At 43.2% G+C, this 26,379-nt stretch overlaps 1 protein-coding gene across 1 annotated transcript; it reads right to left on the minus strand.

Moving 5' to 3' along the window:
• LOC115774451 (deleted in malignant brain tumors 1 protein-like) lies at positions 1–24,782 on the minus strand. The gene is made up of 14 exons (XM_030721742.1): positions 24,671–24,782; positions 24,509–24,586; positions 24,136–24,162; positions 15,385–15,696; positions 13,939–14,229; positions 13,452–13,766; positions 13,080–13,370; positions 11,699–12,013; positions 11,154–11,453; positions 8,136–8,435; positions 7,641–7,955; positions 2,645–2,953; positions 2,253–2,546; positions 1–1,820 (listed from the first exon to the last, which is right to left on the minus strand). The coding sequence occupies exons 2-14, from the start codon at positions 24,558–24,560 to the stop codon at positions 1,483–1,485; spliced, it is 3,459 nt and encodes a 1,152-aa protein (XP_030577602.1). The 5' UTR covers positions 24,561–24,586; positions 24,671–24,782; the 3' UTR covers positions 1–1,482.
• Positions 24,783–26,379: the final 1,597 nt, after the last annotated feature.

Here is a 26,379-nt window from a genome sequence, read left to right on the forward strand (position 1 = left end):
ATAGTTCCCAAGTAATTTTAATTAGTGCATACCTTTGGGGCAATGTTAAAGAAAATTTGCCCATCTTACATTGTTAAATGAGGAAGCATTCTATCTTCTTTACTGTAAAATGCCTGAGGTTACACACTACTTCAAATTATGTAGTACTTAAAATTGCTTATACATTACTTAAATGACTTACAACATAATTTTTGTATACTTTCCTGTAAAATACCCAGAAGTTATGCACTACTTAAAATTACTTACAGTATAATTTTTATTTTTTCTTTCATGTGAAAAATTGTTACTCCCTCATTCTAGTTTATCTACCGGGAAGCATTCGTAGGTAAATATTCTTGGGTATTACACCATCACTGGCCAATCACAGGCCAAATTATAAAATGCTACCCAAGGTTTTAGATATTTGTTAGCAGATACCAAAATCAATTAAGACTTCCAAAATTAAATTGTCATCCAAGAAACAGCAATTTCACACTTTCATGCCTATAAGATAAGTAAACAGTTGGAGCCAGCAGCAGTCTGGCCCTGCTTACTATGATGCTATAGATTATTGCAAAAATATTTGCACCCTTCCTGATTTCTTATTTTTTGATTATTTGACACACATGTTACAGATTATCAAACAACTTTTAATATTAAACAAAGATAACATAAGTAAATACAAAATGCAGTTTTTAAATGATGGTTTCCTTTATTAAAGGACAAAAGCTATCAAACCTACTTGGCTCTAAGTTAAATCATGGGTTAACTGTGATCAACCACATCTTTTTGGAAAGCTGAGTTCAATTTTACTAACTGCACCCATGACTGATTACTGCCAGGGAAAAAACACACAAACACAGGGAGAACCTTCAAACTCCACACAGAAAGGTCCCGGTGGTGACAGTGAGAGCCATCATCCACAAATGGATAAAACTTGGAACAGTGGTGAACCTTCCCAGGAATGGCTTGCCCACCAAAATTACTCCAGTGTGGACAACTCTGATGTAAAAACTTGCCATAATTGATGAAACCACAAATTCTGCTCTTATACAGGCCATTCATGCTTGAAAACTCTCCAGTATGGTTAAATTAAAACAATTATACAAAGAAGAATGGCCCAAAATTCCTCCACAGTGATGGGAAAGACTCATTGCCAGTTATCGTAAACACTTGATTCCAATTCTTGCTGCCGAGGGTGATACTATCAGTTATTTGGTTTAAGGGGCTATTACTTTCAATAAAAAAAAAATCTTCTGGTCCACAACAGATTTAAGATATAAAGACAGCCTCAGATGAACAGCAATACATGGCACATTACACTGTGTTCCATTTATTTAACAAAAGCTAACCCAAAATGCAGAAGCACTGTGTGAAAAACATTCACTTTTACTGCTTCCACAGGAATTAAGAGGCTAAGAAGTAGCCAGGTGCTGCTAATTAAATGCACTTGATTAACTGATCGTCAGCAAGAAAACTACAAATAACAACCATATAAATGGTTCATATTACAGTGATATAGAGAGTGTTGGAATGAACTGAATAGAAGGACTTTTTGTAGATGTTTACACTGTAGAGACAGGTATACCCTCCTTGCTGTTCATAACCTATTGCAGAGAGCTCAAAATTGGCCACGTAGGAGGTCAAGTGGCCAAACGCTGACTTTGTTTCTGTAGTGTTCGTGTTTGAATGTGTCAAATAGAAGACACCTCCAGGGTACTTGGAATGAACAGAGCAAGTGACAGAGAAGGTGCTGCCTCGTGGGACTGATATTGTGTCAGGACTGTAGAGTTCCTGTGTATGGGGAGACATCAGGGAGATGCTGGGCTTTTCCAGTTTAACTGCAAAAAAGTATATCAGAGTATGTACGTCAGAAATAGTCAAATTTTCTAACAATTATACACAACTGGGCAAACAAGGTGTTGAAACAACTATTGTAATCTAATTTGTATTTTCAATACTTTAGCTGGCAGTAACAGATTTAAACAGAAGGTAAATATTTTCTGTTTCTATTTTCCTTTGCTGTTATTCCAAACACTACTCTGATTAATGTTGGTACCACCGGGTCAGAGTTCAGTATGTGATGTCATCAACTAGTGTGAAGTTGGTGAGTGGAGTGACCCCTGGCGGAATATAGTTTTTTTCTGCATTGGCACTCATGTTAGTCTGTATCTGCTTCTTGGAAAATAATCCATAGAATCGGGAATAATAAAGTTGCTGAACTGAAGACAGAATCCTGTTTGAGAGGGCAACAAAGGCACAAAATTACTGACCTACAACAGAGAGGTCAGCAGCATTTCCTTGAGGATAGTAGATGACTTGATTGGCCAGTTTCTTTTGATATTCACAGTAGTATGACCCTTTTTGGCTAAAATCCACTTTTGGAAAGATGAAGGTTGCAGACTCGTGATCTGAGAATTTCTCCATTTGAAATGACCCTTGGGTCTTTTTCAGGAGAAACGTTCCACCCATGTGTTCTGTTACTATAGTGCAGGTCATTTCAACTCTGTCTTCCCAGTTTACTTCTGTAGCAGGGCTTATTGTGATTTTGGGCTTCTGTTGACCACCTGAAGCAGATAATAAATGTTTGTTGTATAACAACCAACACAGCTTCTTGGGAAGCAATGAGATAATCTGTCCATTGAAAATGATCTATGCCTCTTACCTAAACAGACAACGCCAGCATCTTCATCGTGCCCACAGTTACTTTTTCCAAAACCATCATGTGAACAGTGTGTAAGAGCAGCCTCTTGGCCTGAGCACTCCACATTATCCAGCCATACTGGACCAGAGCCGCCACCAAAATGGGCACTTAGAGGTGCTGAAATGGCACGACCACAACCAAGCTGTCTACATACCACATCAGCGTCACTCATTTCCCAGTCATCATCACAAACAGTTCCCCACTGTCCTTTATAGAAGACTTCTACTCTGCCGGAGCATTCACCTGATCCATCCACCAACCGGATTTGTGCTGCATAAGAGAACAGAAATAATGAATACAAATACAAAGGAAAGTCATTTAAAAATATTTACATGCAGATCTGAAAGGACATGAAAGGATGCTTCTGTACATACATGCATGTGCATATGTTTGCATTAAAACATGGATCATATAGCTTATATACAGACTCTTTCATCTGATAACTATTGAAGTATGATATTATTTGGATATTATATAGTATATTAATCACTTTAATTAAAAACTGAATAATAAAAGAATGACCAGGCTCAAAAAGAGACATGGGCCTGCTCTCCTGTAGGCCCACAACCTGCAGGAGGAGTTGTAGGGGTCTGGTCCAATGTGTGCAGGGGGGTTGCCAGGGTTAGAGGCCCTGGCTGACCGATCCCCAGCTATTTTGGCTGGCTATTGGGAAATGGAATGTCACCTCTCTTGTGGGGAACGAGCCTGAGTTAGTGCGTGAAATTGAGAGATACCGGTTAATATTGTCGGGGAACGGGTCCTGACTGTTGTCTCCGCCAAATGACAGTTCAGAGTACCCATCCTTCTTGGAGTTGCTGGGCAAGGTGCTCGAAGGTGCTATATTCTGGTGACTATGTTGTACTACTGGGAGACGTCAACGCTCACATGGCCAACAACAGTGAGACCTGGAGGGGCGTGATTGGGAGTAATGGCCTGCCTGAAATTAACCCAAGTGGTGTTTTGTTATTGGACTTCTGTGCAAACCACAGCTTGTTCGAACATATGGATGTCCATAAGTGCACATGCACATGGCACTAGGACACCGTAGGTCACAGGTCAATGATCGATTTTGTAATTGTATCATCAGATCTGTGGCTATATGTTCTGGACACTTGGGTGAAGAGAGGAGCTGAGCTGTCAATTGATCACCTCCTGGTGGTGAGTTGGATCAGGTGGCAGGGGAGGAGGCTTGAAGGACCTGGCCCAACTAAATGTATTGTGAGAGTGTGCCTGGCAGAGGCCCCACTCCACGAGATCTTCAACTCCCACCTCCGGCAGAACTTTGTCAGCATTCCAAGGGAAGCTGAGGACATTGAGTCCAAATGGACCATGTTCCACACCTCCATTGTCAAGGCTGCTACATGGAGCTGCAGCTGCCAGGTGGTTGGTGCCTGTTGTGGTGTTAATTCCCAAACCACATGGTGGACACCAGAGGTGAAGGGAGCCATCAAGCAGAAGAAGGAGTCCTATCAGGTTTGGCCAGTCTGTGTGACTTGGGTGCCGTTTACACGACACCGTTTTCATTTTGAAACGGCGTCGGCCTTGCGTTTACACGACAATGGAGTGAAAAGGATGTGTTTCGGAAACAGGGTCCAGAGTGGAGCGTTTCAGAAACGCACCGGCTTGCATTCTCGTGTAAACACTTGAAACCTGGGTGATTTGAAAACGGGTGACTCGCACATGCGCACTATGGTTGCGACGGCCACAGTTTTCTGGGCATGCGCAAATTGATAAACAGTACTCGCGGATTCACGAGTGCTTCTTATGCTTTTCTTGTGTTTTTACCGTTTTGTAATCCAACCTCATCGTCAGTCCACACAAAACCTCTCACATTGGCCGTTTTGTAAGTAATGAACAACTTGCCGCGCTACCTACTGTGTCTCTCCACGCATGCGCGTCTTGCATAAACAAACTTTGCAAAGAGAAAACCAACGTCAACTTGTGGCCTGGCATGGGAAATACATCATTTTCATTGTTTCACGTGTCATCGTGTAAACACAGATCGTTTCTGAAATGCTATCGTGTAAACCGAAGGCTGAAACGCATCAAAACGACACAGTTTCCAGTGGAAACGGCAGTGTAAACGGGGCCTTGGACGGCCTCAACACACGTCTGCATTGTTGCCTGGAGATTTGGGGCGGTGCCACTGGATGGGCAGACTGGGATGGTGGTCCCCATCTTTAAGAAGGGGGACTGGAAGTTATGCTCCAACTATCAGGAAGCACATTCCTGAGGAAGGTCTATGCCACTGTGTTGGAAAGAAGGGTTAGTCCATTAGCTGAACCTTGGATCCAAGAGGAACAAGGATATTTGAGTGTGTGTCTGAGTTAACCCATCTAGGCTGCATTTTTTTGTGGACTTGGAGAAGTCATTCAATCACGTCCCTTGGTAGACGTGCTGCGGGAGTATGGGGTGTCTGGCCCATTGTTGCGGGCCATTCATTCCCTGTACAACCAGCGAGAGTTGGTCTGCATTGCCGGCAATAAGCCAGACTCGTTTCCTGTTTGTGTTGGATTCCACCAGGACTGCCCTTTGTCACCAGTTCTGTTCAGAATTTTTATGGACAGAATTTCTAGGCATATCCAAGTGTTGGAAGATTTCCACCTCAGAATCTCATCTCTTCTTTTTGGAGATGATGCGGTCCTGTTGGCTTCATCAGATTGTGGGTTCCATCTCACACTGAGACAGTTCGCAGCCAAGTGTGAAGCGGCTGATATGAGAATTTTCACCTCTCACCTTATGTTAAAGTAACTTAGGGTCTTGTTCATGCGCAGGTCCGTCATGGTAAAGACTGAGCTGAGCGTGAAAGCGAGGCTGTTGATTTACCAGTCAGTCTACATTGTTGGAAATTTATTGTTACTTTTATCCAGCATATATACTTTTCCCCACTGGTGGTAGTGGGTACTTGCCACTATACATATATTCCATTCACTGCCTGTGTGGTGGCCACATATATGCACATTTCACACCAGAATGCCCCAAGCTCTTATTGCGAAGAGAGAGACCGGAATAGATCTGGAAAAGGCGGGAGAGAGAGGCCTGGAATAAAAGGGCTTGACTTCTCCTTTTGAGAGGCAGTCATATTTTGAGTCCTAGCTTGTTGTGAGTTTACCGCCAATAAAGCTGAGACTACATACCTGCTCGTGTCTCCTTCCACTGACTCCTACACCTGTATCATTCTGCCCTTAATAGCCCCCTAAACTCTCTATACTTTCTTTCCCCTCTTTGAACTTTCTCCCCTTATACTCTCTTTCTCTCCTTATACTGTCTATACTTTCCCTGCCCCGCTGAATTCTCTCTTTTCCCTTATATTCTCTGTACTATCTCTCCCCTCTTTGAACTCTCTCCCCTTTTATACTGGTTGTACCTTTGACCCATTAAACTGCTTGTACTTTTTCTCTCTCTCCTCAGTAGGTCTTATCAGCATCATATGCTGTCTATACCCTTTCCCCCCACTATTAGGAGTAATTATCCTTCACTTCGTATGTAAAAAGGGACTTTCCCTATTGTTAGCAGTGTTTTATTCACATGTGGTTAAGTGTGGCTTCGGAACGGGTCTTAACTCTATTAATCACTATTTACATTTATTATTATATGGGGATATATTTACTTGTATTACTCATTACTTATATTGTTTTTAGTATTATTAGTTTTATCACATGTGCACATATTATTCTTACACCTTATATTACTTTCACATGAGTGTCTGGGGTTGCCATAAAAATGGCACGTGCAGATAGGAGGCAGACACACACACTACCACACACACACACACACACACACACACACACACACACACACACACACACACACACACCGGGGTGCTGAGTACTTTATGTTTTTGGGTCACTGAGGTGGGGATAGGACCTGTGTGCGTGTTTGGGGCCTTTGAAGAGTTGCTGACGTAAGCACTGTCTTATTTGACACTTGTACCCTATCATCATATTTCAATCAAGTTTTACGGCAGGTGCGCACCCAAAAAAGGGAGTTCCGTGGGCCCCTCACAGTTTCACAGCTGAGAAGGGGGGAAGGAATAAAAACCTGGCTAAGTGGGGGACTGGTGATCTTATCTTAACGGATGTTTGAATAGAAAAGGTCATCATTGGTGACATTTGTTTGAACTGTTGTGACCTAAGAGCTAGACCTGTGAGGTGCAGCCTTAATCATGTGTCCTAAAGTGGGTCAAGGGTGCCCGAAAAGTTGATGGGGTGAGGATCAAATTTAAAAGGGTGACAACTTAGGCATATTAATTTGGGGTGGAGGAAAGTCCCACGGACTGGGTATAATTGCCCTGTTTTTTGCGGTTGGAGCAGTTTTTTTTTCTTTGTCTGCGCTGCTTCTCTTTTTGCTGGACTAACCGCTTAAGGCTGTACACTCCCGGGAGGCGCTTGCTTGCTTTCTTGCCTTCTTGCTTTCATGCTTTTTGTAACACTTTGTGGGAATAAAACTTTGAAACGAATCCTGCTCGATTCCAGTGGATTATTTCAGGAAAATGGATTATTTCAATTCCAGTGGATTATTTCGAAAAAGTGAATTTAATTGTGAAAATTTCCAGCCAGAGCCGGGGCCACCCTGAGGATAAAAAGGTAAAAGGGGAACCCGAACCACGACCGACAACATCCCTACCCTCACCTATGGTCACAAGCTTTGGGTAGTGACCAAAAGAACAAGATTCTGGATACAAGTGGCAGTAATGACCTTCCTCTAAAGGGTAGATGGCCTTTCCCTTAGAAATGAGGTGAGGTGTGCAGTCATTTGGGAGAGGCTCAGAGTAGAGCCACTACTCCTCCACTTCAAAAGGACAGCGTTGCCAACTTAGTGACTTTGTGGCTAGATTTAGTGACTAGAACAGTATTTCACTCCACTGTTATCATTTGTTAATTTGCTGAACCAAATATTGATGATTTTACATGTTATTTATCTCCCTCCCAAAATTTTAAGCACATAAAGGCCTTACCTGCACAGAGAACGCCAGCATCATGTTCATGCCCACAGGCTGCTCTTATAAAGCCCTTGACTGAGCATTGCTGAAGAGAACTCATGCTGTCGAAACATGACTTGCTAGCCTCCACCACTGACCCACTGCCTCGGCCAAAAAAAGCACCACCAGGAGCATTCACAGCATGTCCACACTCCAGCGACTCACACACCACTTCAGCTTTACTTAGAGTCCAGTCTGTGTCACATACTGTCTGCCAGTGGTCACCATGACGGACCTCCACTCTTCCAGAGCACTCATCATTACTGTTAACCAACCGGACCGCCAAGCTTTCTGTAAAGTCAAGTAAACTCAAAATTAGCCACAGGTATGGAAAAATAATCAACAAAATTGTGATTTATTTGGTTTATTGAAGACTACTCAAATTCAGAAGACAATCTCTTCAAGAAAACATCAAGAACATTTAAGCTGTCAACGTTACATTTTGTTTTTTTTATGTATGTTTCTTTCTACCTGTGCAGGAAACACCAGCAACTACGGCGGTGTTGCAAGTTCTGTCTGGATATGGGCTTTGTGAACACTCAGTCAATGTAGACTCCATTCCATTACATTCAATTTGTTCAGTCCAGGTCTGTCCTGTACCAGGACCAGCCTCAATAAGCTCATGAGGCTTCCCACAGTCCAACTGTCTGCACACCACTGTTGCATCATTTATGTCCCAGGATTCAGCACACACAGTCCCCCACTGGCCTTTGTCATAAATCTCTACTCTTCCGTCGCAATGAGTGGATCCACCAGTTAATTTCACGTTTCCTGGAAATGAGAGTTGTTATATTAATCTACATGAAATACAACTTGGCCCCTAGCATTTTATATCTTATTTACATTACTTGTAACATATGTACATGTATGCCCTTGGTTTTTGTTTTTTTGAAATAGGGATGCACTGACTGACCAAATATTGGTATAGGTCTATATTGCTCTTGCTGACTAATTATCAGTATCACCACCACCTTAAGTGGTCAACATTTATGTGTTGTGTAACATTATTTTGTGTTTGTTGAATGTTGGTACTGCAGTTTTATTGGTGAGATAACTGTGTGGCCAGGCATAAAACAACGTACGGTAATCCCTCGCTACTTCGCGGTTCGCTTTTCGCAGACTCGCTGTTTCACGGGTTTTCAATCAATATTAGTGTAAAATATTTATTGTGTTATTTTCGCTGTTTTGTGGGTTTTTGCAGTACTCGTTCTTCACATGTGTAGTACGTGTTGTACAGTAATGTATATATTTGGTGTATAAGTGTGTGGGGAGGGTTTATAAAAACTTAAAATAGTGTATAACTACTAAAATAATGTATAAGTATTAAAATAAATATAGCGTCCCTACTTTGCAGATTTTCACTTATCGCGGGTGGTCCTGGAACGTAACACCCATGATAAGTGAGGGATTACTGTACAATACTGCACTGGATGTGGACGGTCCATTGGGGGTACCAGGACATTTTCCAGTGCCCAAAGATTATGGCGATACATAGTACTGTATCAAGCAGGTAAGAGTTGATGGACTGAATTCATGCATCAGGTAAATCTTCCACTCTCATGAATAACCAGTAACATTTTTTTTTAAAAATGGATCAGGGCAGCACGGTGGCATGGTGGATAGCACTGTTGCCTCACAGCTAGACGGTCTGAGTTAGACTCCACCTTGGCCCAGGCCATTTGGTGTGGAGTTTGCATGTTCTCCCTGTGTTTTCTCTGGGTACTCCGGTTTCCTCCAACAGTCCAAAGTTTTACCGGGGTTAGGTTAATTTTATGATTCTAAATTGTCCATAGCATGGTTGTCTGTCTCCCTGTGTTAGCCCGCAACAGGCTGGTGACCTGTACAGGGTGTACCCTGCCTCTTGCCCTAAGACAGCTGGCTCGAGGCTCCAGCCCCCCTGCGACACTGAACAGGATAAGTGGAAGAGAATGGATGGATGGAAAATGGTGGGAGTACCTGTTTTAATAAAGGATATTATAATAATATGAACAATAAAAATTTTGAACAATTCACTTGCAAAATGTTGGTCAGAAGAACAGGAAAACATGAAAACATGATGGTTCAAAGGTGGCGTGTAATCATAAAAAGAAGGGGACAGGTCTGTCAGAAACAAAAAGCCAACATTCAATGGATCAGCTGGGGCAGTGCCCCAGGGTCCAAAAGGTCAACGTGATTATTACATGCTATTACATTAGCTTTTCCATCCATATAGCATGCAGTTAGAGTAAAGTTGGACAGATTGTTTCATTATATGTTTAAGTCATGGTTCTATCTTGTGAATGAAAGCCTAACTTTATTTATGCATTATGCAAATGAATTTTAGCTACATATATTTACTCAATCATTTTACACTCCACAGAGCAAAAACAGATGCCTTTTCTTCATCAACTATTGAGGGTAACAGGTGCAGTATTTTGATGAATGTCTCATAGAGTAGTTGGCTGGTGAAGTGGTATTCTAAATTGTGTTTAGCAAGCCAAAGCAAAAAAGTGGTATTCAGTACAGCAGGATGAGTTTACTGCCAGAACTTGATTTGAGCAGTGCTGTTAATGACTTTGCTGAGAGCAAGGTTCAAAAGATGAAGTTCTGATGGGTGAATAGTTTGTCTTTGCATTTTTCTAAAGGATTAAAACATTGTTACCATTTTTATGTTGAAGATATACTCATACTGTAGAGAGATAGAAATAGAGCTAGAGAGAAAGAGAGAGAGAGAGAGAGAGAGAGAGAGCGAGAGAGAGAGAGTGCAGCAAGAGAAGGAGATAACGTGTTTGCTTATCATGTGGCAATAAGCACACAAGAAAAATGCACCTTGGGGCCTGTTACAGAGTTGTTACACATGTGTCAGAAACACTTGCTGAATCATGCACATATCCCCTGTTTACATTGTCTTAGTGTTCATTTAGTTTCAGTGACGTTGCCTTTGAAGTCATGCTTCTTTGCTCGGTGCTTGAGTATCAGGTTAATCATCTGAACATTTCAGATAATTGTATTGCAGTATGGTTTTACAAAATGCAGGCTAATTTTTTTGTGCTAAGCCTGGCATAATCCTACTGACCTTTTCATAGGACATGCAAAATCATAGCACAACTTAAAAACTCAGTATTCAGAAGAGTGTGTTGATCAGTCCAGAGACTTTTATGTTTTGTAATCTATCCTTTCAGGTGAACATGGTGGCCATATTTATAACTAGACTGGTACATGATGAATCAACACATGGGTTTAGACTAAAAAATTATCAGTCTGGTATTTTGCCTGAACACAGTGTTTCACTAAATCAGTGGCCTTTTTCTAAAACTAGTCCTGTTATTTCTCTACATCTGTTCATGTAACTGGAACCACTGATGCTTTGAGGGGAAAACACCTTTTAGAAATGTTTAAAGGTTATGTGACAGGGCCAGAAGCAATTTTCATCTTAATTTTTGTGAGGAAGAATATCATGGATTCATTTACTTTTTGAAAGTCTCATTTTAATTTGATATACAGTCTTACCTGAGCATACCACAGAGGCTTCTTCAATATGATCAGTGATAGATTTGGTATAGTCTCTATGCGTGCACTGTGTGAGAGAGCTCTCTCCACCATTACAGTGGATCTCATCCCCTCTCAGACCTCCACCTTGACCAAATGACCCTGAGATCTTGACAGGATCTCCACAATTCATCTCTCTGCACACCACTGTAGCTTCATTCATTCCCCAGTTAACATTAAATACTGGTGACCAGCGTTCACCACGGCGGACCTCCACCCTTCCTGAGCACATGTCAGTCCCACTGATCAGTCGAATGGTAGCTAAAAAGAAAAGAAAAATACACACACACACACACACACACACACATACACACGTGTGTGCATTAGTTGGTGTTTATTTGAAAGGAGGTGCTTATTAATTAAAATACATCTGATATTCTCATTGGTGTAGTGGAGATAACTGTAAAAATAATAAATCATTAAATTTTTGAAAAATAAACAGCAAAAAAGAAAAACAAAGTTATATCTAAAGGTTCAAAAAAGACACTGACAGCAATAGTTTTTACCTGAACAAATCACTCCTGCATCTTCACGATGACCGCAGTTAGTTTCTCCAAAAGAGCGATGACTGCAGTCCACGAGGGATGTCTCATTACCCAAACAGTTCATATTATCCAGCCAGATCACTCCTTGGCCTTCACCAAAGAAGGCGCCAGATTTGGCTGCTTGAGGTGTTCCACAGTCCATGGCTCTGCACACCACCTGAGCATCTCTGAGGTCCCACTCATCATCACACACTGTTCCCCACTGGCCGTCATGTAGAATCTCCACTCGGCCAGAGCATCGGTCAGAGCCGTTCACAAGCCTTAGGGGTGGCTGACCTGAGGACACACATTAAGCCATTAACAATAAAACTATCAAATGCATTCTGTTAGGTATTTTATTAATTAAATACCTATTCATTTTTAAAGGTTGACACCTGTTTAAAAACCTGTAGTAACTGATTTTTAAATTTTTTTTTTATTCTTTTGTATTTTAGGAACAGCACAAACTAGGTTTGCAGCAACATATTCAACATATGCATGAAGAAACCAGAACAGTCTCATGTCCAACTTGTCAGTGTCTATCATGCTATGTTTCCACCGCCGAGGTGCCGGTGCTCGTGCCAGTGCTCGTGTCGGTTTCAATGAACTGGTGAAACTTTTAAGAACGGGCCTGCATTTCCATCGCGCTTTGTGAACTGATCCTTTACGTATGAGCGTGGTCCTTGTCTGAACACGGAAGCTGAAGAGCACAAATGTGGGAGAACACATTCCCCTTTCTTGTGCTGGAAACACATTTTACGGTCCAAACAAAACTACTGCAACATCTGTGTGCAGCACAGAGGTAAACACAGACAGCGATTACGAGCGAGACGAAAAGTCTTGTGTCCTTTTATCTGTGATATGAACTGATGCAAAGCAGCAAGTTCAGCCTTAGGGCCCAAACTAATTCACAGCCGTGAAAATCGCATTGCTTTTATCATGTAATACACACCATGCAGTGAAATAGACGTAGAAAACTTTACCCTGAGATGATAGAGTCACACCCTTCTGCTGCTTTTGTCACGTGTTCTTGGTTCGAGACCAGCTAGCTTGAGTGGCCCGAGTTGAACCCGTTTTTGGCCGAGCACCGAGTGTGTTCACGGTGGAAAAAAAACACTGAACGGTTCAAATATTGGCACCAGCATTGGCACCCGTAGGTAGAAAACAGGCCTCAGTGAGCCGAGAGTTCAAAATTTCTGTTTAAATGTTTCTGATGAGCCTCAGCACTTTAAACAAATTCACTTGTAAATAATAATAATAATAAGTAAAAGAATAAAAGTCTATGTTTGGTCATTAAAACAAGATTTTTAATGTTATTCTTGGCAAACAGTAGCAGAGTGTATCTGCACCTTTTGTCTCTTACCTGCACATGCAATAGAAACGCCTTCACATGATCCTGTGTGTTCTTGAAGTTGACATTGGCTGATAGAGCTCACATTACCAGAGCATCTACTTGTAAACCCTCGCAGTGAGCTCTCACCAAAATAGAAGGTGTCTTGGGATTTTTTGGGAGCTCCACAGTTGAGCTCCTTACACACAACTGCAGCCTCTTTAAGGCCCCAGTTATTCTTGCAAACTTTCCCCCATCGGCCATCGTGGAAAACCTCCACTCTGCCAGAACAGCCCTCAGTGCCATTGATCAATCTGACTGTCTCTGCATAGTAAAATTTAGTCTGTTTAGGATTTTCATTAAAACTCAATTTTAAGCACCAAACAGAATAGAGTCTGTATTAACCTGAGCACACAAGACCAGCATCTTCACTGTGGTCACAGTGATGTTCTCCAAAACCTCTGTGAGAGCAGTCAGCAAGGGACTTCTCATGACCAGTGCACTCAATCTCTCCCAACCAGATCTGATCCTGACCTCTCCCAAAGTAAGCCTTGTGCTTGACTTCAAGAGCATTCCCACAGTTCATCTCATGGCATGCGATAATTGCTTCTTGCATCCCCCATTTGTCATCACAGACCGTTCCCCATTGTTCACTATAGTAGATTTCCACTCTACCAGAACAGCGATTAGGCCCGTTCACCAGCCGAATGGGTTGGCGGCCTGTTAGGTTAAGAAAAAATGTTGAAGGCATGTTTACTCAGAAATCTTCCAGAAAAGGGACAGTATAACAGTAGGCAGTACCAGTCAAAAGTTTGGGAACACTCTCCCATTCCAAAGCTTTGACTGGTATTGCAAATTTTACAACAAATTACTGGGCACATGTGTGACTTACTTGCACAGACAACAGTAGCATCAACACAGTTTTCACTGAAATCTGCAGTTGAGCACTGTGAGATAGAGGTCTCATTTCCTGAACAGGTGGTTTTGACCCCAGACTGATCGCGTGCTTCCCCAAAGTACAGTGTTTTAGTCTGAGAGACAGGATTGCCACAGCCAGCCTCTCGGCACACCACCTGAGCCATTTTATGGCCTTCATTGTCACAAACTCGTTTCCAGTTACCCTTGTGGTAGATTTCCACTCTGCCATTGCAACGACTGGTTCCATTGACAAACCGCACATGTTCTGCAAGTTATGTGGAGATAAAATTTCATAAATTCAGCCAATATGTAAATATATATATCCTATAGCCTACGAGCCCTTTGTAAATAGTAAATAATGCTGCAGTACAGTGTAAAAACTTGCAAATACAATAATTTTACAAATTTCAATAAAGGTTTGAACTTTTTCAGAACCAGACTGGAAGAAAACGTGTCTAAAGCATATTACCAAGAGAAAACTAACAAAAATGGAAGAATGTAAAAAAAACAAAAAAACAAAAAACGTCATCTGGAGAATGTTATACCACTCTCATAAGTATTTGCTAATACCCTGAAGACTGGAAAACATGGGATAAATGCATTGCTCATTTTGAGGTGCGGTTTTTAATAATGAAGATACTTGAACAAACGAAAACACAAAAGTCCAAAATCAAGGCAGGAGCAAAGACCAAAATTACTGAAGCCTTGATAACAAAAAGGACAGTCCAGGAAAAACACACACAGCTTCCAAAAACACAAATAACAAAAAACAGAACTCCACAGAAACAACTCAAAACACTGGGCCACTGTGCAAAATAAAACTTTATGTATGGCCTAATTCAGAGTAGTTGAATGTCATCAGTATAACACACATGTGATTCTTTAACTCAAGAAGAGCAGAAGTGGCATCAAGTGAACGCCCAACTCCATGATGACAGACTGATGTTGTACTGCTGTAGAAATGTTGCTGCAACATGTAGCAATCACAGAGAAACCTAAACCACATGATACACCAGACTAACATAATTGCTGTGTTAGCTGGTTTTCTACTTAGTTGTACAGTATTTCTCAGTTTCAACAACAGTTCCATGTTTCATGGAAAGGGACAGTTGGGGTTTTTACTGACACCTTTGCTGGTATGAAGAAATTCTGCTTGGCTTCTGATAACTAATGATTAATGCACTGTTAGCCAGCTTGGAAACAGCCAGACTGTCTAAATGTCACAAAATCCACCCAACCTATCCTACCTATCCCATCCTAACTAACCAGTTTAACATTATATGTGTTGCTTGTTTAATCTTCACAAAAAATAAAGATAATATTGTATTTGAACCTACAGTAAGGTAAGACTGGCAAAATGTTGTATTTGATGAAGTTTGTAATGCAAAACAAAAATACATCAAACATTATTTAGGTTTACCTGAACAGATCACTCCTGCATCTTCACTATGGCCACAGTTATTTTGCCCAAATGGTGTGTGTTGACACTTAAGGATGGAAGACTCATGCCCGGTACACTGTACATCATCCAGCCAGATCTCATCCTTTCCCTGTCCAAAGAAGGCACGTTTTTTGGCCTCCACAGCTGTCCCGCAGTTTAATTCTCGACACACCACCTCAGCATTGGCAGTGCTCCACTGATCATGACAGACAGTTCCCCAGGTGTCTTGGTGGAAGACCTCCACTCTGCCAGAACAACGTGAAGGTCCGACCAACCTAATTTTCTCACATTCTGGATATGAGAAAAGTAAAAGCACAAATGTATGTGTGGCACCTGGGTGTAGATAGAGGTAGAGAAATAGATGCCCCCCCATTTAATTTTTACTCTATAAAAAGGACACATTTGCTTGGGACAAATACTATTGCTCTTTTTGTTACTGTCAAATCATCTAAATGTGTGTTTTGGGTTGATATGTAGTTCCGCCAGCAGGGGGTGCTTGGTGCCTAACGCATTAGCAGCTGACGGCCAGAAGAAGAAGGCTAGTCAGTTGTAATGGCAGACTTTACAGCGAGTGCGCTCCGAGAGTAAACCTTTCTCTGTATTTCCACAGGTAAGCTGGTTGTAAACAACACTTAAATGATAGACAACAGTAGCAATAGATCATAAATGCCCAGTAGTGTCAAAGAGATCGAGCTAAAGAGTAGATCTTAAGGTTTGTGTCTGGTAGGATCAAATCGCCACACTGTTACTGTAGAATGGCGGATGCGCGTCCGTGGCGACCGCGGCGATTAATCAGACGAGTGTTTGTTTGTGAAAGCTAAAATGATGAGAGTAAACTGTCAAAGGAAGCAGATGTCTAGCACAGAAGCACGAGTGGCTGGCGAAGAGTATATTGGACAGAGTGAGTGTGTCAGGATAATGAGATGACATCAGAGCTAAGTGTAAAGCTAAGCTAAAGCACCAAGTGGGGGCTGTGTAGTAGTACAGACCCAGTTACTGAGTCGTGATTAAAGTCTATGGACTCTATATGCTTGTTATGTGTTTTAAAGCAAGGATTTATATTTTGTTTGTGTTTGCTAAAGTTTAACATGCCTGAAGTTTGTTTTAAGAAGAGTTAATACAATATAACAGTGTGTTTTGAGTTCTTAAAAGAATTTGTTTATGTGTAAAACTGTGGCTACAGATACACCAGTATGGTGATCAGAGAGACTGTCCAGAAGTAATATGGTTTGTGTTTAACAGTATTACTGTAACATGTTATGCATAAGAAGCTGACAGCAGAAGAAGAAGGCTAGTCAGTTGTAATGGCAGACTTTACAGCGAGTGCGCTCCGAGAGTAAACCTTTCTCTGTATTTCCACAGTGTCTGGAAAAAAATAAATATGTTGCACGGGATCTGACTAGGCCCATCATTTCCGTCTGTGCTACATATTTTGGCGAGCCAGCCAGGAGGTGGCGCTAGTGAGTCACAACACCACCAGCCGCCCCTCCTTCCCAAGAGACGAACCTCCCTCAATCAGTCAAAGATGGAAAAGGTGCAACCTCTGCGAGACCAAGTGAGTGCAGCTTTGTGGCAGCTGGAGAGAGAGCCTCTCGTGGACGTCTGCAGGCGATTGAAATGTTCCGGCTTAGACAGCGGAGGCCTTCCCAGCCAAACCAAGAGGACACTCATCAAGATGGCAGAAGGCGTGTTTGATGAGATTGAGGAAGCTCAAGAAGTGGATGAAGTGGAACAGTTCTACACAGACATAGCCACATACATCCAGAGTTTAAGTGGAAATGAGTGTCAGTCATCTGAGAAACCCCTATCAGAGGAGTCTGTGCCAAAGAAAGACCCTGAGAATGTCAGGTTGTGCGCCACTCCACTGAAGACTACAGATTCTCCACCCAAAACCCAGCCAGAGCCAACACGAACTCTGCAAGAGGTAACCTTGAGGAGGGAGTTTAAAATCTGTGGGCAGATTGGAGAGCAGGGACAGAGGGATAAATTATCCTATCTCAGCTTAGTCCGCCAAATTGAAATGGGGGTTGAGAGAGGACACTCAGAGGCTGAAGTAGTTGAAGCAGTAATCAGGGCTATTACCCCAGGAATGCCTCTAAGAGATATGCTGGAGATAAAGCGTGGGCTGACCCTCAGTAAAATGCTCACTATATTAAAGGGTCACTACAAGGTAGACAGTCCCACAGAACTTTACCATCAGCTCCTCAACATCTCCCAAGAGCCCAGAGAAACTGCCCTAAATTTTGTATTTCGTGCCATTGAGCTAAAAGATAAACTGTTATGGAAGGTAGCAAACGAAGAGACTGATGAACTGTACAGCAGAGCCACCATCCAGCGCAAGTTTCTACGTTCTATTGAAACCGGGTTGCTCAGTGATTCAATAAAGTATCAGTTACTTCCTCTTCTTCACAACATAAGCATAACAGATGAAGAACTGATAGAGAGAGTCAACGAAGCTTCAAAGTTGGAAGGTGAAAGACTTGAGAAACGTAAAAGGTCAACTGCAGCCAAGATTCCCAAGGTGCAAGAGCTCCAAACAGAATGCCAGGTCACTCCGACGTCCACTCAGAGCTCCACCGTGTCCAAAGATTCTCTTACTGCAGTGGCTGTGAAGACAGTTAAAGGGAAAGAGACTAAGTCGGACAGCCCGAACACACAGCAGATTATAGAAGAGCTGCGCAAAGAAATGAAACAGATGTTTGCGGCTGCTCTGGAAACCAGTTCACGCCCTATGCAACCAAAACAGCGAGAGAGAGGCTGTAGAAAGTGCAGAGAAGAAGGAAAAGGAGAAAACTGTTCGCACTGTTTCAAATGTGGGCGAGAGGGCCACTACTCTCGTGGATGCCGAACACCAAGACAGCCGTCGGGAAACGGAGAGGGACTGCTGAGATGGGACCATCAGTAGTCCAAAACCACGTGTCCCAAAACAAACAGTCGAGACCAGCACCAGCCCCGAAGGAGACACCTAGTGCCTCATCAGCAGTAACTGAAGTTCACTACCTTCCCCCCCGACGTCAGTCACGTTTGGTGAGTCTGGTAGGAAGAAGATGCATGGTGAACTGTTTCATGGACAATCATTCAGTCAAAGCATTGTGGGATACAGGTGCACAGTCCAGCATAGTGAATGACACCTGGCGGCGAAACAATCTTCCCCACACAGTTATTCGGCCCATTTCAGAACTGTTAGAGGATGAGACGCTGACAGTTTTTGCCGCTAATGACACGCCCATCCCCTACATTGGCTGGATAGAAGTCAATTTCAGACTAGATAATGACTCTTCCCAAGTAAATAATCTACAAGTCCCGATATTAGTATCAAGTGACCCAGCTGTAGCCAGTGACCCCATCATTGGCTATAATGTTATAGAGGCTATTGTCAACAAGAAAGATGGAAGTACAAAAGATGGAAGGAAACAGCTTGCACACAAAGTGAGTAAAGCCTTTGAAATAACTGTGAAAACGGCACACAACATGGTCAAGCTGGTACAGAACAGCAGCAAAGATTCAGAGACTGGTGTGGTATGTACAGGAGTCAAGAGAGTGCCCTTACCAGCTAACCAAGTCACAGTAGTCTACCTGCGGGCACATGTTAGTCCACAAGCCAGAGGTCAACACATGCTCTTCTCACCAGATATGCCAGACCCACCACCCGAGGGCATAATTTATCATGAGGTACTTCTACAAATCCCAGAGAGAAAAGTGCCATATGTGCCCATCCCAGTGACTAACACAACAAGCCACACCACCTACTTGGAGAGCCGTAAGGTGATTGGACACCTCGAGCCAGTTAAGACAGTCTATGCAGCAACCGTGGAGACAAAGGTAAATGAACTGACACAAGAACCCAAAAGCAGTGCAGCGCTCAAGTCACCTGAGCCAGAGAACGTGTATGGAAACAGGCCAGAGTCATGGGACCCACCTGTTGATCTCCAGCACCTAAGTCCAGGTCAGCAGGCAGCGGTAAGAGAGGTGCTGAGAGAGGAATGTGAGGCTTTTGCATTTGATAGCGATGATGTGGGCCAGATACCATCTCTGAGGATGCACATCACCCTCCATGATCCAAGCCCAGTGCAAAAGACCTACATGTCTGTCCCAAAGCCCCTGCACAAAGAGGTGAAGGAGTATTTGCAAGACCTGCTTAACAAAGGCTGGATCACACCATCACGATCCCCCTACTCATCACCTGTGGTGTGTGTCCGGAAAAAGGATGGTAGTCTCCGCCTCTGCTGTGACTTCAGAGAGCTCAATCGCAAGTCAGTTCCAGACCGCCACCCGATACCCAGGATTCAGGACATGTTGGATGCGCTGGGTGGGAGCTCATGGTTCTCAGTTTTGGACCAAGGAAAGGCGTACCACCAGGGTTTCCTGGATGAGGAAAGCCGCCCGTTGACAGCCTTCATCACACCCTGGGGGCTTTATGAATGGGTGCGCATCCCTTTTGGGCTGAGCTCCGCACCTGCAGAGTTCCAGAGGAGCATGGAACATTGTTTGGCTGGCCTCAGAGACACTATCTGCCTCCCATACCTGGACGACAATCTTGTGCACAGCGATAGTTTCGAGAACCACCTAGAGCACATCCGCCTTGTCCTCCAGCGGTACAAGGAGCATGGTGTTAAGTTGACCCCGAAGAAGTGTGAACTGTTTAAGTCAAGTGTAAAGTTTCTGGGTCGGTTGGTAACAGGAGAAGGCTATACCATGGACCCAGCGGAGTTGGCTCCAGTAAGGGCTCTAAAGGAGAAGACACCTGCCACTGTTGGAGAAGTACGTCAGATGCTTGGTTTTCTGTCTTATTATAGACCCTTCATCCCCAACTTCTCTCGTGTGGCCCAGCCACTGTACAGCCTGCTTAGTCCGCCAGCCCCTGAAACCAACTCTACAGCCTCACCAGCAGATAAGCACAAAGGAGGAGAGAAGAAAAATAGAGGCCACTTACCTTCACGCACACCTGTCCAGTGGACCAGCTCCCACCAGGAAATACTGAGTCAGCTTGTGGACGCTCTTACACGGCCTCCTGTCCTCGGATACCCTGATTTCACCCAGCCCTTCGTGTTACACTGTGATGCTTCACAAGTTGGTTTGGGTGCTGTGTTATACCAGCGACAGGAAGGAAAAATGAGAGTGATAGGCTATGGCTCCCGCACCCTAAGTCCAGCAGAGAAAAAGTACCACCTGCACTCTGGCAAATTGGAGTTTTTGGCGCTGAAGTGGGCCATTTGTGAACGTTTCCGGGATTACTTGTATCATGCCCCATCCTTTGTGGTATACACAGACAACAACCCGCTGACGTATGTGCTCACTACTGCAAAACTCAATGCCACAGGCCACAGATGGGTTGCAGAGTTGGCTGATTATAACTTCACCATACGTTATCGTCCAGGCAAGACCAACACCGATGCAGATGGGCTGTCGCGGATGCCGCTGGACATAGACGACTACATGAGTCACTGCACAGTGGAGGTCAGTCAAGAAGTATTAAGTGCATCCATAGAAGTGGTGGCAATAGAAAAGAACGACCCCTGCCAAGGCATTGGAGTCGTCCAGGCCAGTGCTCTTGAGCTGGTAAAAGACCAGAACAGCAATCAGCCTTTTACCCCAGAACAGATCCGCAGAGCACAACAGGAAGATGAAGTCCTGGCAAGAGTCCTCTGGTACAAGTCCCAGAACCAAAGACCGAGGAGAATTGAGGTGAAAGCAGAACCACCTGCTGTAGCTACACTACTTAAGCAGTGGTTAAAGCTTCAGGTAGACCGAGATGGCATTCTGCGCCGGTATACTTCTCGTCGAGAGCAGTTGCTGATCCCCAAATCTTATCGTCCATTGGTCTTTAAGGAACTGCACCAAGAGATGGGCCACTTAGGAGTGGAAAGGACATTAGACCTCATTCGAGAAAGGTTCTACTGGCCTCAGATGAGTAAAGACGTGGAACACTTTGTCACCAAAGAATGCGAATGCCTCAAGAAGAAGAAGCCGAGTAAGCAGACCCGTGCACCTCTGACACCGATCCATACTACCTACCCATTCCAGCTTGTGTCTATAGACTTCCTGCACCTGGAAAAGTGCAAGAACGGATATGAGTACATATTGGTCATCATGGATCACTTCACGAGGTTTGCCCAGGCTTATGCTACAAAGAACAAGGCAGCTAAAACAGTCGCTGACAAGCTCTTCAACGACTTTGCGCTCAAGTTTGGTTTCCCAGCCAAATTGCATCACGACTTGGGCAAAGAGTTTGACAACAAGCTGATGGCAAGGTTAAAGGAACTGTCTGGCATCCAGGGCTCACACACGACACCCTACCATCCACAGGGTAACGGTCAAGTGGAAAGATTCAACCGAACCCTATTGTCCATGCTACGTACCCTGGAGGACAAGGAAAAAGATGATTGGAAAGAGTCGCTAGCGAAAGTTGTACATGCGTACAATTGTACAAAGAGCGAGGCAACAGGCTACGCACCCTATCACCTGATCTTCGGACGTTCACCACGCTTGCCCATTGATCTGCTGTTTAGTCTAAAGAAGGATGAAAGTCATCTTGATTATGATGACTATGTGGACTGCTGGAAGAAGAGAATGCAGGAGGCATATGCAATTGCTGCCAGGACTGCTAATAAAGAGGCAGCTCGAGGAAAGGCCTATTATGACAAGAAAGTTCAAGGGAGAGATCTTCAACCCGGTGATAGAGTGCTCCTCCGGAACCTCACTCCTAGGGGTGGCCCAGGGAAGATCCAGTCCTACTGGGAGAACCACGTCTACAAAGTGAAGGAGAGGAAAGCTGATGACAATCCTGTCTACCAGATCAGTCCTGAAAACGGTAAAGGAAGAGATAAGGTAGTGCACAGGAACCTCCTGCTCCTGTGTGACTTCCTTCCCCTTGAAACAACGCCAGCGAAGACTGTTCATCTGCAGAGAGACTCTCAGACTGTTACAAGGAGAAGGTCACCACCAGCACATGGACCACAGCAGCAGCCAGAGGACAGCGACACTTCAGATGACGACTACAGTGGTACCTATCAGGGGTACCTCAGACCCGCTCCAGGGAGAACACAGAGGCACACTTCACTAAACCCCTTGGTGGAACCCTTCCAGCCTCAACGAAGTCATCAGGAAACAGCAGAGTTGCCACCGCAGAGTGACAAGGATGTATCCCTGCAGGTCGGAGTCCCTCAACAAAGTCGTCAGGAAGCAGAGGAGTTGCCACTGCAGAGTGACAAGGATGCATCCATGCAGATCGGAGTCCCTGAACCTGACCTTGACAGGTTGGGGAGTGGTGAGTCAGAGACAGATGTTCCAGCTGGAGTTGGAGGTGAGACAGAGACTGTAAGACAGCGGCCTCACCGGTCAAGACAACAGCCAACGATGCTGAGTTATGACACGTTAGGTCAGCCGACTTTGGTTCAAAGACACTGTAAGATAATTAAGACTCAGGCTATTGAGACAAGGGCCTTTTGGAGACCCTGGGCTGTTGGACTGTGTTAAAGACACTATTGACTTTGTGATTTGAACTGAAATGTCAGGAGACATTTAATTTTGTGGGGGAGAGTGTGGCACCTGGGTGTAGATAGAGGTAGAGAAATAGATGCCCCCCCATTTAATTTTTACTCTATAAAAAGGACACATTTGCTTGGGACAAATACTATTGCTCTTTTTGTTACTGTCAAATCATCTAAATGTGTGTTTTGGGTTGATATGTAGTTCCGCCAGCAGGGGGTGCTTGGTGCCTAACGCATTAGCAGCTGACGGCCAGAAGAAGAAGGCTAGTCAGTTGTAATGGCAGACTTTACAGCGAGTGCGCTCCGAGAGTAAACCTTTCTCTGTATTTCCACAGGTAAGCTGGTTGTAAACAACACTTAAATGATAGACAACAGTAGCAATAGATCATAAATGCCCAGTAGTGTCAAAGAGATCGAGCTAAAGAGTAGATCTTAAGGTTTGTGTCTGGTAGGATCAAATCGCCACACTGTTACTGTAGAATGGCGGATGCGCGTCCGTGGCGACCGCGGCGATTAATCAGACGAGTGTTTGTTTGTGAAAGCTAAAATGATGAGAGTAAACTGTCAAAGGAAGCAGATGTCTAGCACAGAAGCACGAGTGGCTGGCGAAGAGTATATTGGACAGAGTGAGTGTGTCAGGATAATGAGATGACATCAGAGCTAAGTGTAAAGCTAAGCTAAAGCACCAAGTGGGGGCTGTGTAGTAGTACAGACCCAGTTACTGAGTCGTGATTAAAGTCTATGGACTCTATATGCTTGTTATGTGTTTTAAAGCAAGGATTTATATTTTGTTTGTGTTTGCTAAAGTTTAACATGCCTGAAGTTTGTTTTAAGAAGAGTTAATACAATATAACAGTGTGTTTTGAGTTCTTAAAAGAATTTGTTTATGTGTAAAACTGTGGCTACAGATACACCAGTATGGTGATCAGAGAGACTGTCCAGAAGTAATATGGTTTGTGTTTAACAGTATTACTGTAACATGTTATGCATAAGAAGCTGACAGCAGAAGAAGAAGGCTAGTCAGTTGTAATGGCAGACTTTACAGCGAGTGCGCTCCGAGAGTAAACCTTTCTCTGTATTTCCACAGTGTCTGGAAAAAAATAAATATGTTGCACGGGATCTGACTAGGCCCATCATTTCCGTCTGTGCTACATATGTACGATGTACGATGTGTGACCTTGACACCAACAACATACGTGTTTTTTGTTTTTATCTGAATATTCATGAATTACTTACTGACCTGTAAGCTGCAGCAGACTCAACAGACCTACAACAGAAATATATCGAAAAATTATCTGATTAAGCCCAATAGCACAGAGATGTGAGTGTAGATATAAAAGAGCATTCTCCAGTTAATAGGCTACACTGCAGTCAGAGCTATAATCTGTCAAATATATTACAAATCTGGAACACAAGGGTCCCAAATATTTTCAAATTGATCCAGTAAAGGATATTAAACACTTTCAGTCATTAAATACTATTTTGATGACTCATTGATACTCCCACTTCTCACTCATGTTAACACACAACCAAACTATGTCACTAATTTCCAGTCAAGAAAAACCAAGAAAACCATGTCCATGTGAAGTCAAACAGAGGAAGAAATAACTCACCAAGAGAGAAGTGAAAAATAAAATGTAGCTTTTCATCTGAAGTGAGGATCATGCTGTGTCTTCAGTGTAGCTCAAATGCTGAAAACAAATAGTGTAAATTTGCTTTCCTCTGAATCTTAGTCTTTTTGTTTTTACCAAAAGGTGCTCATATATACATCTTACCTTTTAAATCCACAAAGACTGGTGTGCTCACAAAAGGAACTCAGACTTTCCAATCAAAACTTGTTCAAGTTTGAACTACCCTGACGACAGAAGCCCCATGATCAGATCCAGTAATTGTTAAAAATAAACAAGGGACCGCCTGGATTGAAATGCAAACTAAACAGATGTTGACATTTTGATCAATCATTAATGGCAAGATCAGGGGATTTTATTTTTTATTTTTTACACAAATACTACATACTCTTTGAAATAGTCCGCAGAAAAAGAGAACACTTAACAAAGTGGTGAAAAAAGTTATAAGAGAAAGAGTTATAGAAATTGATTCTAGATACGCAACTAACCCAGATCCTGGCCTTTATAGTGAACGTGTTAAACTCCAAACTGATATTAACCTGAGTACCTCTACAGCAGCACTACTTCAGTTAACTAAGATAAAGCAGCGCTTTTTTGAATCGGGTGACAAAGCTGGAAAACTTTTAGCTTTCCAAGCACGAGCAGAGGCAACCTCCAAACTAATCCCATTCATTAGATCGGCCACAGGGGAGATTATTTCTGATCATGGCAAGATAAATGAAAGATTTGCATCGTATTATTCAGAATTATATACCTCCATTTCTCCACCTTCTTCTCAGGACATACTTCGCCTTAACTTTCCACAGATAGATAATGAATTGATGAGAGATCTAGGTGGGCCTATTACTATAATGGAGGTGCGAGAAACCATCAAGTCCTTAAATTCTGGTAAATCCCCTGGCCCCGATAGTTTTTCCGCAGAATATTATAAGGCCAATCTGGATCTTCTGGCGCCTGTTTTGGCAGATATGTATAATGAGGCCTTCTTAAATCACCGGCTGCCTAGTACCTTATCCGAGGCTACAATTTACCTGATTCTTAAGAGTGATAAAGACCCCTTATTGTGTAGTAGTTACAGATCCATTTCCCTCCTAAATGTGGATTTGAAAGTTCTATCCAAAAATCTTGCAACTCGTCTCCAGCGAGTGCTCCCCTTCATTATCTCGTTAGATCAGACAGGTTTTATGACAGGGCGGCAATCATGCCATAACACCAGAAGGCTTCTCAATGTTATTCATACGCCAGGTAGCTTATCACCAGAAGTAGTGGTAAATCTCTCGATGCCGAGAAGGCATTCGACTGTGTCGAATGGAGCTTTTTGTATGAAGTAATGGGCAGATTTGGCTTTAGTAATGATTTTGTCCTCTGAGTTAAGCTATTATATTCCTCACCGTCTGCCTCCATTAAAACAAATAATATGTTGTCTTCATCCTTTACTGTTGAAAGGGGCACTAGGCAGGGATGACCCCTCTCCCCCCTGTTATTTGCTATTGCAGTAGAACCTCTTGCCATCTGGTTGCGTGCTGAGGAGGGGGTTAAGGGTATTCTCAGATCTGGTGTGATCCATAAGGTGTCGCTTTACGTGGATGACTTGTTTTTATACATCACTGATCCTCATATGTCACTCCCAGTGCTTTTTGACATCTTAGAACTCTATGGCAGAATTTCTAGTTATAAGCTCAACTACCAGAAAAGCCAATAAACTATAAACTCCTATAAAATCTCTGGCCAGAAATCTTCCCTGTTTAGTTTCACCCCTTAAACGGGCAGAAGCAGGGTTTCATTATTTGGGAATCTTTATCTGTCCATCTATGACTAATATGATGGACAAGAACTTTTTACCGTTAGTAGAAAGC

The sequence above is a fragment of the Archocentrus centrarchus genome, chromosome 24 (genome assembly GCF_007364275.1).
Source record: "Archocentrus centrarchus isolate MPI-CPG fArcCen1 chromosome 24, fArcCen1, whole genome shotgun sequence".
In the NCBI taxonomy this organism is placed as follows: domain Eukaryota; kingdom Metazoa; phylum Chordata; class Actinopteri; order Cichliformes; family Cichlidae; genus Archocentrus; species Archocentrus centrarchus.

Excerpts from the sequence above, each read along its gene's own strand:
- LOC115774451 (XM_030721742.1), bottom strand. The coding sequence starts at position 24,560 with ATGATCCTCACTTCAGATGAAAAGCTACATTTTATTTTTCACTTCTCT. Across the intron at positions 13,371-13,451 it reads TGCTGGTCTTGTGTGCTCAG|AGACAGTCAGATTGATCAAT; the intron begins GTTAATACAGAC and ends TTTACTATGCAG. Across the intron at positions 2,547-2,644 it reads TGCTGGCGTTGTCTGTTTAG|GTGGTCAACAGAAGCCCAAA; the intron begins GTAAGAGGCATA and ends TATCTGCTTCAG.